The 13,747-nt window shown below is 34.2% G+C and overlaps 1 protein-coding gene and 1 pseudogene across 6 annotated transcripts; both read right to left on the bottom strand.

Moving 5' to 3' along the window:
- Positions 1-4,418: 4,418 nt before the first annotated feature.
- Positions 4,419-13,139, bottom strand: LOC123890918 (membrane-bound O-acyltransferase gup1-like). Of its 6 annotated transcripts, none has more exons than XM_045940664.1 (20): positions 12,931-13,139; positions 9,880-10,092; positions 9,695-9,753; positions 9,403-9,584; positions 9,259-9,307; positions 8,385-8,488; positions 8,241-8,305; positions 7,800-7,870; positions 7,204-7,263; positions 6,926-7,039; positions 6,439-6,563; positions 6,284-6,335; positions 6,062-6,124; positions 5,867-5,976; positions 5,693-5,785; positions 5,512-5,593; positions 5,343-5,420; positions 5,065-5,140; positions 4,937-4,986; positions 4,419-4,845 (listed from the first exon to the last, which is right to left on the bottom strand). In XM_045940664.1, exons 2-20 carry the CDS (start codon positions 10,019-10,021, stop codon positions 4,804-4,806), a joined length of 1,617 nt encoding a protein of 538 aa, XP_045796620.1. In that variant the 5' UTR covers positions 10,022-10,092; positions 12,931-13,139; the 3' UTR covers positions 4,419-4,803. The 6 variants fall into 6 exon arrangements, with proteins under 6 accessions (XP_045796620.1, XP_045796619.1, XP_045796618.1 ...); XM_045940663.1 differs by having other exon boundaries at positions 9,880-10,033; positions 12,931-13,063; XM_045940662.1 differs by having other exon boundaries at positions 10,800-13,028.
- LOC123890917 lies at positions 10,667-12,654 on the bottom strand (annotated as a pseudogene).
- Positions 13,140-13,747: the final 608 nt, after the last annotated feature.

The raw sequence follows: 13,747 nt of genomic DNA, 5'->3' as shown, positions 1-13,747 counted from the left end.
GAGAGCTACGTGTTTTGAAAATGTGATCAATCATGTCTTAATTGAAGAAATTGGTTTTGTTTTTAGTTTATGTTGTGGTATTTTGTATGCTAGAAACAAAACTAGTTTTGAAAGGAAAAAAATTCATTGTTAAAACCATTAGTAAAGCTTAGAGTATGATCGATGACCATAAAACTATGTCGATATTGTTGGACCGGTGAACAAGAAATGGGGTATTAGAATTTATATTTGTGATGCAAATCGTTTGGTGATGCCGCGGCCACTTGGTTTTTGAATTTTGAGGAAATATCTGAGTATGATAGTACGTAAGCCACGGGTTTGAGACTAACCCCCAGTTTCTCTTAACACTGGTTTTCGATGTGTTGTTTATGAAAGAGGCTCTTTCAACGTCGTTCGAGAAATATATATGCAAAATTCAAAGACTTCTCATATCTTGATTTGGAGATTGTCAAAATTTTAGTACACTTTTTCTATTTTTTTCATTCCATTTGTTTGAATGCAAATGTTTTGCAATTGATCTCATTGGGTTGCTTTAGTTGCTACTGTATAATGACAAATTCAAGTGGTATACTCCTCGAAATTTACAGATTTAACAATTGTACTTTCTTACTGGTTAACCGTCGGAAATGACTATGTTTCTCTGTTGAAGAAGGTTCAGGATCTGTAAGAGTTTTTCTTCAAGCTTATCAACCTTCTCAGCACTCTGCAACAGCCTTTCATATTTTGCTTTAGTCAAAATGACTACTTCATCGTCATTAGGCGCAGAGGAAGTTGAGGCTAACTGGTTTCCATAGGAGGATACAAAAGCTTTTGTTTCTTGCATTTCTTTTACTTTGGCAGCTTCAACCTGTTTCGCTTTGATTTCTTCAGCATTCGTCTCTTCAGCCTGTTGCGTCTTGATAACTGCTTCATCTGTTTCTCGGTTGACATCATTTGCCAAATTCTTCTGATGTTTCTGCAGCACAACCTGGTTTAACTTGTTTCGTGCGATCTTCTTATATTCAAACTCTCTCAGCTTCTGATAATACTCAGAGTCTTCATCCATTATCAACCAATTCATCAGTCTGCCGACCTTTGTCCTCTTGGCTTCAAATATATCTTTTTGTTCTCTACGCCAGAAGAATAATGGTTTATGAAATTATGATCCAATAACCATGAATTTGGTATGATCTTTTTGTAAGGAGAAGATCGGGGCTTGAGGTAACATTGACGATGATCATCAGATGAAATCACCTTCATTTGATCCCTTTTCTGGCACTTCCTCATTAAAGCTACCCACTTTAGCTTCTTCTTAGTTCAAGAATATTTGGTTCAGCTACTACTTTGCTCAAGACATCACTAACAGAATCAAAGTAATGATCACCTTTAACAAGTTTTCTCCTCGAGAACTTCTCAACACCGGGAATAATAAAAACCAGATAATCTTAGGAAGTAACATAGCCTCGATTCTTTGGTTTCTCGGAGTGCCAACCTCTTGCCTGTAAGCGGGGCCAAACAGCTTCCCGGAAGAGTTCAGTACTTTTGGTTTTGCTAAGTCGATATCCTCTTGTCAAAGACTGTATTATATCACTCGGTCCAAGAGAAGACAAAGCTTTGCTGGTTGGAGCTGAAGATACCCGACTGTTCTTCCCATGTTCCACGCCAAACCTAGTAAGGTCTCCCTTCTCATTGCCAATACCTACTGCTTCAACAAGAACACCAATTCAAACCATAGACTTCAAAGAAGATATGTATTCTTCTAGAGAAGTTGTGCCCTCCACACATGACTTAGAAACCTGAGTATAAATGTAAGCAAAGTGAGGACTGAAACAAACCATAAATATATAAAGGTCACGTGGTATGGGCATAGAGGTTCAAATAACCATGGTACAGCACAATAAAATGATATTTCGCTCAGTTATTCCATCGTAATTACCATTTTATCAAATGCACATAGCATGTAATATTGAAGAAATAAGATGTTCCATAAATTAGTGAAGCTTTCACTTTGTAACATCATTTGAAGCTCATAAATAACAGTTATTTCTATAAGATATGGAGTCTCTTGTTCCTAAAGACTTCTATTCTTCAACATGGTTAGCAGATCCACAAAATATGGACAGACAATCTTATACATGTAGTGCACCATATAAACCAGATTATTGTTAAACAAAATAATTATTGTCATGAAATATCACCGCACTTCAAGAATGAATTTACTACTGCAGATCAGAAAAGGGACATGGGAGCATGTAAGAAATTTTGGAATCACAAAATGCAGTGGTACAGGGAAAGTCAATAATCAGGCGACTGGAATACACTTATGCAGATCATTAACAACAGATGAGATGACAAATTTCAATACCTGTAACAAAGCATCTTGAGATTCTGAACAGACACAATGAATCAAGCGAGATAATAGTTTTTGTTGCCTTGGCCCAGTAAAGAGTCTCTGTCCTATGATGCAGTTTCTCCATTGTACAACGTTCACTTTATTCAGTCACTGATTCACACGGTTCACACTAAAATCCCAATTTCGTGGTTATTTTTCTTTTTTTGGTCAAGGTGGCTTATTACCTTTGCAATATTATTAAATATATGTAACCGGTATAATCCGTAACCAATTGATATTGTTGACGAGGTGAAAGTTATGTCGTGGAGGTGGAGTGTTCATCGCTTAAAGATTGCGCCTTGTTTACTATACGAATGGCAGCAGGAACCGTGTTATTGTTTCCGGCGGTGATGTGTTTGCCGTGCGGTGCGGGGTTTTTTCTGGAGTTGTTTTGTTGTTTTCCTGCTGCTTTTAGTTTTCTGGTGTGTTTTTAGTGTTTGTGCTGCTTTCTGTTTTTGCTGTAAGGGGTTTTGGTTTTAGGTGGTTTCTCCTTGTGAGATTTGGTTTTGTTTTCAGGTTTTAACCTGTTTTCCTCCTTATGTATTTCTTGTACCTAAGGTGGTTTTATGAATATGCTGTTTCAAAAAAAAAAAAGAAAAAAAAAAAAAGAAAAAAAAAAACCATTATTTTCTTCTTTTTTGTGTACAGTCTCGCCTCAGCGATACAGCTGCAGAGGCTGTGAAAAAATTGCTGCCAGATTATGCACAAAATGACTTGGCAAGTGTGTGTACATGGGCTGATCGTGTAAAGTTTTATCTCCGTTGGTCGTCTCCTTTGCACTATGCTGATACCCCTCCTCGTCTTTGCAATTTCCAATATCACGGTATTCTAGCCAACAATTTTCTGTTATCTATCTATTTAATGACATGCGACTAAATTTTGCACCACTTTTTCCTGTCATTTTTTCTCGACATTTGTACAATCTTGCACCAGATACTTACTAGTACTCGATAAAAGTATTTACTTATCATAGTTTAATATTTACTTCAACGTTTATGAAACAGAAAACATGGTCGGATGAAGTAGCAGGATGGGAAGCCTGCAGTTCTGATGAGACAACATGCCCAGTCCCAATACTAAACTAGTAATGAAAATTGGCAGTGACAGTGGCAATTAATTTGTGTTCAAAACTAGCTAGAAAATCCCCAACATTTTTCTGTACAAACCTACTTCTATAACTTGGTTATTTTTTAAGGCAGCCTGTCAATGGGCCTATAAAGGTGCCCCTGAAGATTCTGTACTAGAAGGTAAGCTATAGTAGTTTTGCAAGTAGAGATTTTTCATTTACATTTTCTCATTGTATCATGAAACAATACCCTGCAGATGATTACTTCCTATCGCGTTTTCCAATAGTCACCAATAGTCAATTTGTGATTAGCTCAAGGGGGAGTTCGATTGGCAGCCACCCTCAATCGCATTTTTAAGTGACTAACATGATCTGATGTAATTATTTGAATTATTATGAAATATGTTATTGGTTTTAATTATGAAATGCAATGTTTAAAGAGAATAAAGTTTCTGTATCAACTGTGGTGGTTACATATCTTGTAGTTTACCAACTTAATATGTCATTAAGAGTGTTATTTGATTCATTAAGAGCATTATTTGATTCAAACTTGGAATACCATATATAAAACTGTATAATAAAGGAGATGATGAAAAATTATGATGGTGTCCTGGTGATTGAGAATTAAGAGTTAGTACTAGTAATTTAAAATTTTAAAAATGAAAAAAGAAACTGTTATTTGTGTATCAAGTCTCCTTGTAATGTACTGTATATACTTAGATTTCTTTGAACTCAAACTATCTATTACATGGTAAGAGATATTCTGTTGATAAGTTGGCATATTTCAATCGAACCTTAATAACTAAACAGGCAACACAGGAACCGCGGCCAAAAGACAAATAACCAAAAAATTGAGTGAATAGCTAAGATTAGTATAACATGCCCAACATGAGAGAATCCAAATCCATAACCAAATGTACCATTGAAGGGTTTTGTATAAGATTAGAACTACTCAGATACGAATATATATCAGATCATATATTGAAAACAGCATATGAGAACCCAATTTTTTTTTGCAAGGTATCAAATTGTTTGACCATTTTCTCAGCAACAATAAAAAAGGAGGCGAAAGAGGAATCTTAGTTTCATTAAGCAAACCTACCCTATTTTCAATAAAATTACTTTTTTTTTTCCTTCTTCATTTTCCTCGTTTTCTGTTAACAGTGATTTTTACAGTGTATGGTGTACAAAATCTGAACGTGTGATTCCCAAATTTGATGTACGATGCATCGTCAATCTGTAAAATGGGTCAAGATTCATACCCACAGATACCTCCAAGCCAAACAAACTGTTCTGTATCAGATATGAAACTCCTAGCACCAAACATGAATTTGCACCAAGAATCATGGTCATGCATTTGTCTGGTTCAGGGTGACCTTTTCTTTGCTTCTTCTATGTGGAACATAATCTGCAGATACACATGTAGAATATTATTAGAAAAACAAATGTGAGGAAAAGAAACAATTCAAACGATAGAAAACACTTAAAAAAATGTATACCTTTGTTCCAACATAAAATGTCATGAGCAAGCTCCCTAGGACAGGCAACCCTGAGAAATGGAATTTTGTAATTAATTTAAAATGTACAGAACTTTTGCTATGTTAAAAAGCTAAGGATCTCAACAGACCTTCCTTGCGTAGAAAAGAAGAAAGCAACCAGTTAATACCGCTTGGTCCAATAACAAAACCAACCAGATTTGCTACCTGTTAACAAAAGTCTCGGCTTTCAAATTAGATATTGACTATATTTTTGTTTTATAAACAAAATGTGACAATATCTACCGGAACAGAAATGAGAACCACTCAGCATTAGAAAAAAAGAATGGTTACTGTCACTGTGACTACAAATAATTACGAGTTATAATAATCATATATGCTTAGCTTCCAAGGTCAACCAGGGACAAACCATGAGGCAAGTGATTGTAACTGCACCAGCAACAGCACTGAGTTCACGAAATATGAATTCCCCAAAAGAGCTTTCAGCCTGATATTCAAATTTAACTAAGTTAGGCAGTAAGAATCACAATTTTTTACCTTGAAAAATTTAGAAGAGAAAACAATAATATACATATTACCTGAAATGCTTTTGCAGCTGATTTTAATACCAATTCGGGGATAAAAAATAAACATGTCAACCATGCCCATGAAAGAAGCTTCCTAAGGTTCATGAGAATAATCAAGCATAAAATATTTGGTCAAAGAATGTGCAACTTTTACAAATAGAATGGAAAAAACTGAGCAATAAAGGGAGCATACCACTCTAAATCGTGCCAGATGGCAACAAAAGTAAATATAACCCATACATTTAGGAGCTTTTTCCGAGATCCCCCAAGAGGAATGTACATATACCTGAATTTCTACCCATTCAAATTTAAGTTATTATTTGGGAAAACTAAATGGAAAATCAAGGTAAAAAAGACTTGATTGCACCTCACAAGCCATTTGTTAAAGGAAGCATGCCAATTTTTCCAAAATCCTTCCAAGCTGTAGCAATTATTAATACATTTTGGCATATTTTCTGGAGCATCAATTCCGTTCACCTACAACACAATTCCAAAGTAATGAGTTTCTCCACGTAGATACATGGACATTTATGTTTAGATGCTAAAAGAGCAAGTAACATACCAGTGACCAGAACCTGAAAAAGCGCCAGATCAGTAAAAACTTTAGCCACATGAAGTTTAAGACCTGAAACAAATACATAATAAAAATGTTAAAAAAATGCACCATGGTAACCTAAATTGGAAAGCATAGTATCTCACTAGGTAGGTTTGGCTACGTGATTGGTTAGCGTCATTAGGTTCAGTAGAACCACTTATGTGAATTGATGGACATGCATTCTCTTACCCCATATCCGATGATGAACACTTCCAGAGGAGATAAGTGCTTCCACAAACCACTGATTGATGAAGAAATATTTTAGCTACCATAGGATAAAATTAGATTAAAAAATTAAATATAACATGTGGTGCTTTAAAGAGTGTTGAACTTGAAGCACTTACCTATTAGCAAAGGCGTTATAGTAGAATAGATGTGTCATGAACTCCACAAGGATAAAACACAATATCCAACGGAAACCATAGAGTATCACATTTCTAACTGAATTACTATTTTGAGGAACATCTAGCTGCAAAAACATTAGAACCAGTACCATCAACATAACATAGACTCAAGCAACCACTAGAAACTTGAAAACAATTAGCAATACAATAACAGTTTGATTGTATTATAGAAAACTCACAAGAGTGTTTTGACTGATTACATTTGCATTTAACTATATATATTGGTTAAAGTTTCAAACTCCAAACAATGATGACAAAATTGTTTTTTTCTTCAATTTAAACAAATAATATCTTCCATATACTTCAATTTTGGAAAATAACAAGACGAGGATGCACTTCACCCCTAAAGGTTTCACAAAGACCACAACCATACAATTGTAATGAAATTCAATCTTGAAACTTATAAAAATAACTTGCAGTCACACACCTGTGAAGCAAAAGCGTTGAAGCTCACTATTGGACCAGCAATATAAAGTGGTGCATACACCAAATAACTAAGGTACACGACATATCCGAACTTGTTGATGTGTAGACTTCTCTCCTGATAATGCAATCAAAATTATTGAACTGGAAAACATGACACCACACGCCGAAGAAAAATTATATAATTATAAAAATGGAAAGCATGAGAGAAAAAGAAGTGTAAAACATAATTTAGCAATGATATTTCACCCATGCTTGATTTTAAATAGCAGCCATCCTAACCTGTAAAGCTTGATAGCATCTGTTTCCTGATTTACAAATATGACAACGTTGACAATGCTTCTGCAATCATTAAAGAACTAAATATTGACAAAATTATTATAGATCACATGAACCAGTTAACATGTCAACAACTACATGACATGACAAGATGTGCATTAGACGCTGATACTGCAAGCTAATATGTTTCAACTTCCAAGCAATGCATTGACTAGCAATTAGACTTTTTAAGAACCATGAGGACAACTTCATTGTAGGTTTTAGCTTAAAAATATCAACATGGTTTCTCTCAGACGAAGCAAATCTATATAAACATAAGTACACTACAACAAACTAATTAAGTCTGTCAGGCCTTTTAAAATTGTTGAGTGAAGCGCCCAAGGCAAAATTATTAAATAGAAATCAAACAAAATCTAAGTTCTGTGCAGTCACTTTGTGTAATATCAAAAGTTACTTTTCGGCAATACAGTTTCCATAGTATTTGCCCCAGCAATATAATAAATAATCGTTCACCAGAACCATATCAAATTAAGAGAGACTATAGAATAGAAACTTATACTCAAAACAAACAAATACGATATTCCTTAATATAGTAATACCTCCTGGTCAAAATGAGAATCTTGATTTGTCCAATGATAATCCAATCCAAAGCTTATCATGCGCAAAACAACTGCCACAAACAACTATGCTTAGATATAAAGTAACCTATATTTCCCATCATGTTATAGAAAGACATGCATATAGAATTAGTAAAATGCACAATAAAATAGAATGTTTAAAATGTTATGATCACCAAATTTAATATTCTAGCCCATAAGTGTCCTAATTAATAAATCAGCCTAAGATGAAACCAGTTTCAAAGTAAGTGAGGAATGGTTGAGTTTGCAATTTTTACAAGGTCATAAGAATGCTGGTGATAGCACAAATGAAAATAGTTCAACCAGCAAGATGGGAAAAAAATAGGACACGCAAAAGATATACATGAACCATAAATACATGGACAGTTTCAACTTTAGATGCTATAGAAACTCAATAAATACCAAAGTTGAAACATATGTGCCACCTAAAGCTGCCACGGTACTTGTCCAAAAATCTCCATTGTTGCCTGCAATATAAATACATAATCTTAAGTGGGATTGCGCCTACCATAAATGAGTAAATACAACCAATTGGATGCATCTTACCCAAACACAGAGAATGAATATCCTTCATAAATCCGATTACATAGAAGAAAAAATATGTTGTAACTCCAAATTATAAGTGGAAAGTACTTTTTCCGTGCAAATATCTGCGGAAATATCATTTTAGTCTTACATGATAACTGAGGAAAGAGCGATATAAATATATTAATTAAATGATATACCAAAAGTCCAAAACATTGTCAATTTAGGAATAAGTAGATCACATATGTGGATAGCCAAATATTAAAAAATAGGTCAAAGCATCAATAACTCATAAGTTAATTTATTTGGCTTTCAAATTTCTAAGTGATATTTTATATATGTTGGCCATTCATGTCCCTAAAAAAATAAATATGTTGAAACTTCAAAGCCTAACCAACCTAAAAAACTTATTTAAGTTTAACCCCTATTTCTTTAGTAGGATCGTGGGAATGAATGCTTGTTGCAAATGCAAACTTCCTATATAATTAAGTTTACTACACAATTTTAATATGGTAATGGTAGAACCTATTAATCTATGTGATCCATGGTCATACCATTCTCATTTAAGTAATCACTATTTTTTCAAACTTTTCAGAGTCCTAGAAACAAAAATATACAACATTAAAAATACACAAATAATCGACATGAAAACAAGCATTAAAATTAATTCATATTTTATAGCAGAGTGATCTGATTCATGTAAATAATTCATGAAAATTGATATAAATGTCTCAATAGATTTCTACATCTGATATACAATAAAGTTTACAACAAAAAAACAGAATTGCTATGACATGAGACTTGTAATCTTAAGTTAATAATTAAAACCAACACATTCCAGCTAAAAAGGTTGCACTAAAACTTAATTGAAGAAAGAAAATTAAGTTACACACACCTTAACAAGAAGAAAATTAATAGTAGCTATTGAGAGCACAAATATGACGCTGCAAATTGAAACAAACACAGAATTAGAATAAACAAAGAAAATAATATCAATATTAAAAGAAACAACATCAAAATGAACTATAAATTCTGATACCATGCTCCATGTAGATATGATAGGTAGGCGAAGGAAAATAAAAGCCAGACAACGGACATTCCTCTCACATTCAAATTGAAGAAAGCCCTCATCAAGTTGGCCAGAAGAGTGAAAATTCCAAAGACAAGAGTTAGAACAGGTAAATTTCCTCGAAAATTCCTCCACTGAGCATCTGAGACATCCTTTACACAAAACAGAACAAGACATACATTTAATCAGCAATATGCAAACCAACTACTGAAATACTTACAGACAAATGATCATCATAATGATAGAAAGAGCACAATCATACATTGAGGTGATTAGGTATGAGCCATCCTGGGCGTAAACCAAATAGTTTTTTGTAGTGATCTGTGATAATAAAAACAAAGTACACAATGCTCAACAATTAATAAGAAAATACAATAAGAAAAAACCCAGCAGAAGACATAATTACAGAAACAATTTATGAGAGAATATATGAAAAAAGAAATATACCATGAGAGATTTGAAGGGAACGTCTTATGATGATAGCATAGAAAACTAATACATAAGTAACCAGAAAAAACAACTCTTTCTGCTTCCAAGTCCCACTCTTCCTGCCATTATAGTTGTCCTTGTTCGTAACAGATGTACCCATATTTGATATGGCCTTAAATAATAAACAAATGTACTCTAATTAGCACCTCAATTCCAGCAATTCGTGTTTACCTGCTTTGGAAATACGAGATTTTTGCAGATTATTTCCAGTTCATCCATGAAAATACAACAATTATCAAGACTAAGAGTATCGATCAAATAACATGATGCATAATACCACGAACCTCTATTAACTTTGGCTATTCATACTTAGCCAAAAACTAAAACAAAGCTTCAATAAAATAAAGAACTCATAAAATGAATGAAAGTGATTTAAGATGGAAACCCAAGTTTTCCTTTTAAGAAATCACTAGAATGAAAATGATTGAAGCAAAACCTTCCAAATATAAATGTTGATTCATGTATCATTCAATTTAGATTACATCATTACATGGCGGAAAGCCATTCCCCAACTCATGAAATCAATAAATCAACTTAATTTCATTCCCGTTCGTTCCCCACCTCATTTATGCACAATTACAGAAGAAACTTTCATCAACATAGCTTTTCAATAACAACATATCTTATGCAAAAACCAGCACTCAACAATAACAACAGAAGAATCACATCATCAACAAAGCTTTTTAATAACTTAAATAACAAGAACAACAACTTACTTACAACAATAAAATCAAATTCATCAACATTCAATAAAAAATCAACATATTCAATAACAGCAACATTCAACAATAGAGTTAATTTTTATATTTTTTACTCAAAGGTAGAAATTGATGACATTATTCAAACTAATTCTTAACTACACATACACACTGAACTACCCTTGGTCATGATCACAAAAGGGTCTGTTGTCACTGTTTCAACATTCAGTTAGCACACTAATCAAACAAAAGGCGACGCCTAACAGATTTTGAAATATTAGGACTTGACGATTTTCTCTTCATTTTTTAGCCTCCGCTGTCCGGGCTATCGTCTTTCTTGGATGATGACTCTTCTCCATGTTTTGGATTATGTTTACTTTTGGTTGTTGGGAAGAACTCTTTAATATTTAGCTGGACACCTTTTGAGTTTGGTGATGATGCTGAGGACGTTTCATTTTCTTGAGATCTTGAGGTTGGATTCTTTTTTCTTTTCGAATCCTTCAGTTCCTGTTCCTGCCAAAACTTTTTCATTTCTTCTGGAAAAGTAGCACCTATAAGGTCCATATTTTCATCTGTCAACAGAAAACTACATCCACCTTCTTCACAAGTCTCAGGAAAATCGCAATCGTCCAGTAGATGTCGGTCCACCGTTTCATCGAGCTCTAGATCTATAGCATCCTGTTGCGTGCCAGATTGATTTGATGGAGTTTTAGAAGCAACATTGACCATCACACGTTTCCACTTGACAACATAAGACTGATATCCGTATCTCGTCTTCACACGTTTTAAAGAATCAAACTCAAATTGTCCAAACAACAAATTATCTGTTGTAGCTGTAGCCATTTCTCTCAAGAAGATGGTGGACATCATAGGAAACATTATCCGTCGAATGTATGACGGATCCCAGTGCTTATGGAAGTTTAGAAAACCAATCAGGAGTTCAACTTTTGGTTTTTCCCATGAGATCTGAGGGCCATCATTTGCAGAAAAATAACCATTGTCATTACATAAATACATATCAATGATTTCATCCTTTGGAAAATTTGGCTCCTTTGCAATCTTGTCACAAATTCTTGTGTGCCAATTTTCCATCTTTTTCTGCTCCTTATGTTTCCTATTCATACCACAAGAGAAGCAATCACATTTAAACCCTCTGGTTTTTTCATGCAACTTTCATGGTCATCTGTGACACAAAATTCACACGAAAACTTGGTATGATCTTTTTTGCTGCCTGGATGCCCACAGAATGAACAGTGAGGTTGTTTCGTATTTGGGGAGCTCCCATCAATATCCATATTGTCGTCAGATTTAATGTCAATAGGAATTTGAAAAGCATTCCCTTTGCCTATCTCATGTAATCTATTCACTAAAAGCTTGAACAAAACGAAGAGCACTGTCAAGTCCAATCCCTTGAACACCACTCAAATCGTGATCATTTCCAACCAAAAGAGACATAGCTATTAAGTGTTTCCTCTTCAATCCAAGCCCAGCTTCAATATCTGACATATTGTAGCATTCAAACGGTTCTTTGGAATTGGAAGCGAAAGATTTTATAATGCATTTGGCCCCAAAGAGGAATGCATCACTGTCAGGTGTGATGCATGCATATACATGATCTTCATTATTTAACTGGGCACAGAGTGCTTCAGCCTCTCCTTTAGCCTTCATTACATGAATCCCACACACTCTTGAACACATTTTGAAAATGAACTGTTCCTCTCAGCTGAAACACCACCTCCAGGTGGTGGCGGTACTGGCAAGCTAGTCAATTCAATTCCAGATGACCGGAAAAATCTAGCAATCCTGGCTTGTGATTTCAATGGCGATGGAGTCCCATCAACAACAAACACGGGAAATGCTCCAAACATAGAAAACAGATTAATCGTAAAATGGGTTTTGATAGCATTGTTATGCAGTTATGCTGAACAATCCAAAACGATAAGTCAACAGCAACTCGCTTGTTTCTCAAGAAATCAAAACCTTCATTGCGTGCATAGGGCTTCAACAAGTCCCAGAAATTACCACCAACACCCATTGATAAAAATTGTGTTTTCTGCTTAATCACCAAAATGGGTAACCGAAAACATCACCAAAATTCAGTCTTGTTGTGAATCAGACACTGAACCGGTTTCGTGTGTTAGGTTACGTTTTGGAAGAGAATAAGACAGTGTTGTGAATCAAATTCATCAACATTCAATAAAAAAATCAACACATTCAATAACAGCAACATTTAACAATAGTGTTATAGAGAGAACCAGAAATCAATAAAAAGTTAACAAAATATCAGAAATCAGAAATCAGAGAGTGAGACCTTCGAGAGCGAACAGAAATCAGAGAGATGAGAGAACGACGGTCGACGGTGGAAGGGCGGGATGTGGCGGTAGGTTGCGCAGAACCGCAAGCGGTGGCGTCGATATGTGTTGCTGTTCGCATGTGAGGAGACTGGTTTTGTTTGTAATTTTATTACACATCAAGGGCAAAATAGTATTTTTGTCTCCTGTAAATACAGTATAATAAATAAGGCTTAAATGCAGTTTTGGCCCCTCAAGTTTTACAATTGCTTGATTTTGGCCCCCCACATTTCAATTGCTTGATTTTAACCCTCTAAGTTTCACAATTGCTTGATTTTAGCCCTCCAAGTTTCAATTGCTCGATTTTGGCCCCCCAAGTTTACCCCATTTTGCATTTGCTAGCCCCCATTGACTTTTTTGACTATAAATTGCTTATGTGACATTTAAAAAAATTAAAAATATGTTTTAATTAAAAAATAATAATATTTGTTTTTATAAAAATGTATTAAAAATTGTTTTTTTAATAAAAAGTTTACAAAGTTTTTAAAAAATAATTCATAAAATGTTTTTTTTTACTTTTTTATATAACAAAATTATTTTACAAACTACATATAATAAAAAAAATTATAATTTAGTTTTTAAAAAACAGTTTGTAATTTATTTATTTATTTTTAAATACTTATTTAATTTTAAAATGCCACATAACCAATTTTTAATCAAAATATTCAATGGGAGGCTAGCAAATGCAAAAGGGGGTAAACTTGGGGGGCCAAAATCGAGCAATTGAAACTTGGAGGGCTAAAATCAAGCAATTGTGAAACTTAGGGGGTTAAAATC

Source organism: Trifolium pratense, linkage group LG6 (assembly GCF_020283565.1).
Source record: "Trifolium pratense cultivar HEN17-A07 linkage group LG6, ARS_RC_1.1, whole genome shotgun sequence".
In the NCBI taxonomy this organism is placed as follows: domain Eukaryota; kingdom Viridiplantae; phylum Streptophyta; class Magnoliopsida; order Fabales; family Fabaceae; genus Trifolium; species Trifolium pratense.
Note: the sequence above shows the minus strand (reverse complement) of the source record. Positions and strands in the feature narration are given on the sequence as shown.

Excerpts from the sequence above, each read along its gene's own strand:
- LOC123890918 (XM_045940664.1), bottom strand. The coding sequence starts at position 10,021 with ATGGGTACATCTGTTACGAACAAGGACAACTATAATGGCAGGAAGAGT. Across the intron at positions 7,264-7,799 it reads ATTCTCATTTTGACCAGGAG|AAGCATTGTCAACGTTGTCA; the intron begins GTATTACTATAT and ends TAATGATTGCAG. Across the intron at positions 6,336-6,438 it reads TATAACGCCTTTGCTAATAG|TGGTTTGTGGAAGCACTTAT; the intron begins GTAAGTGCTTCA and ends TTCATCAATCAG.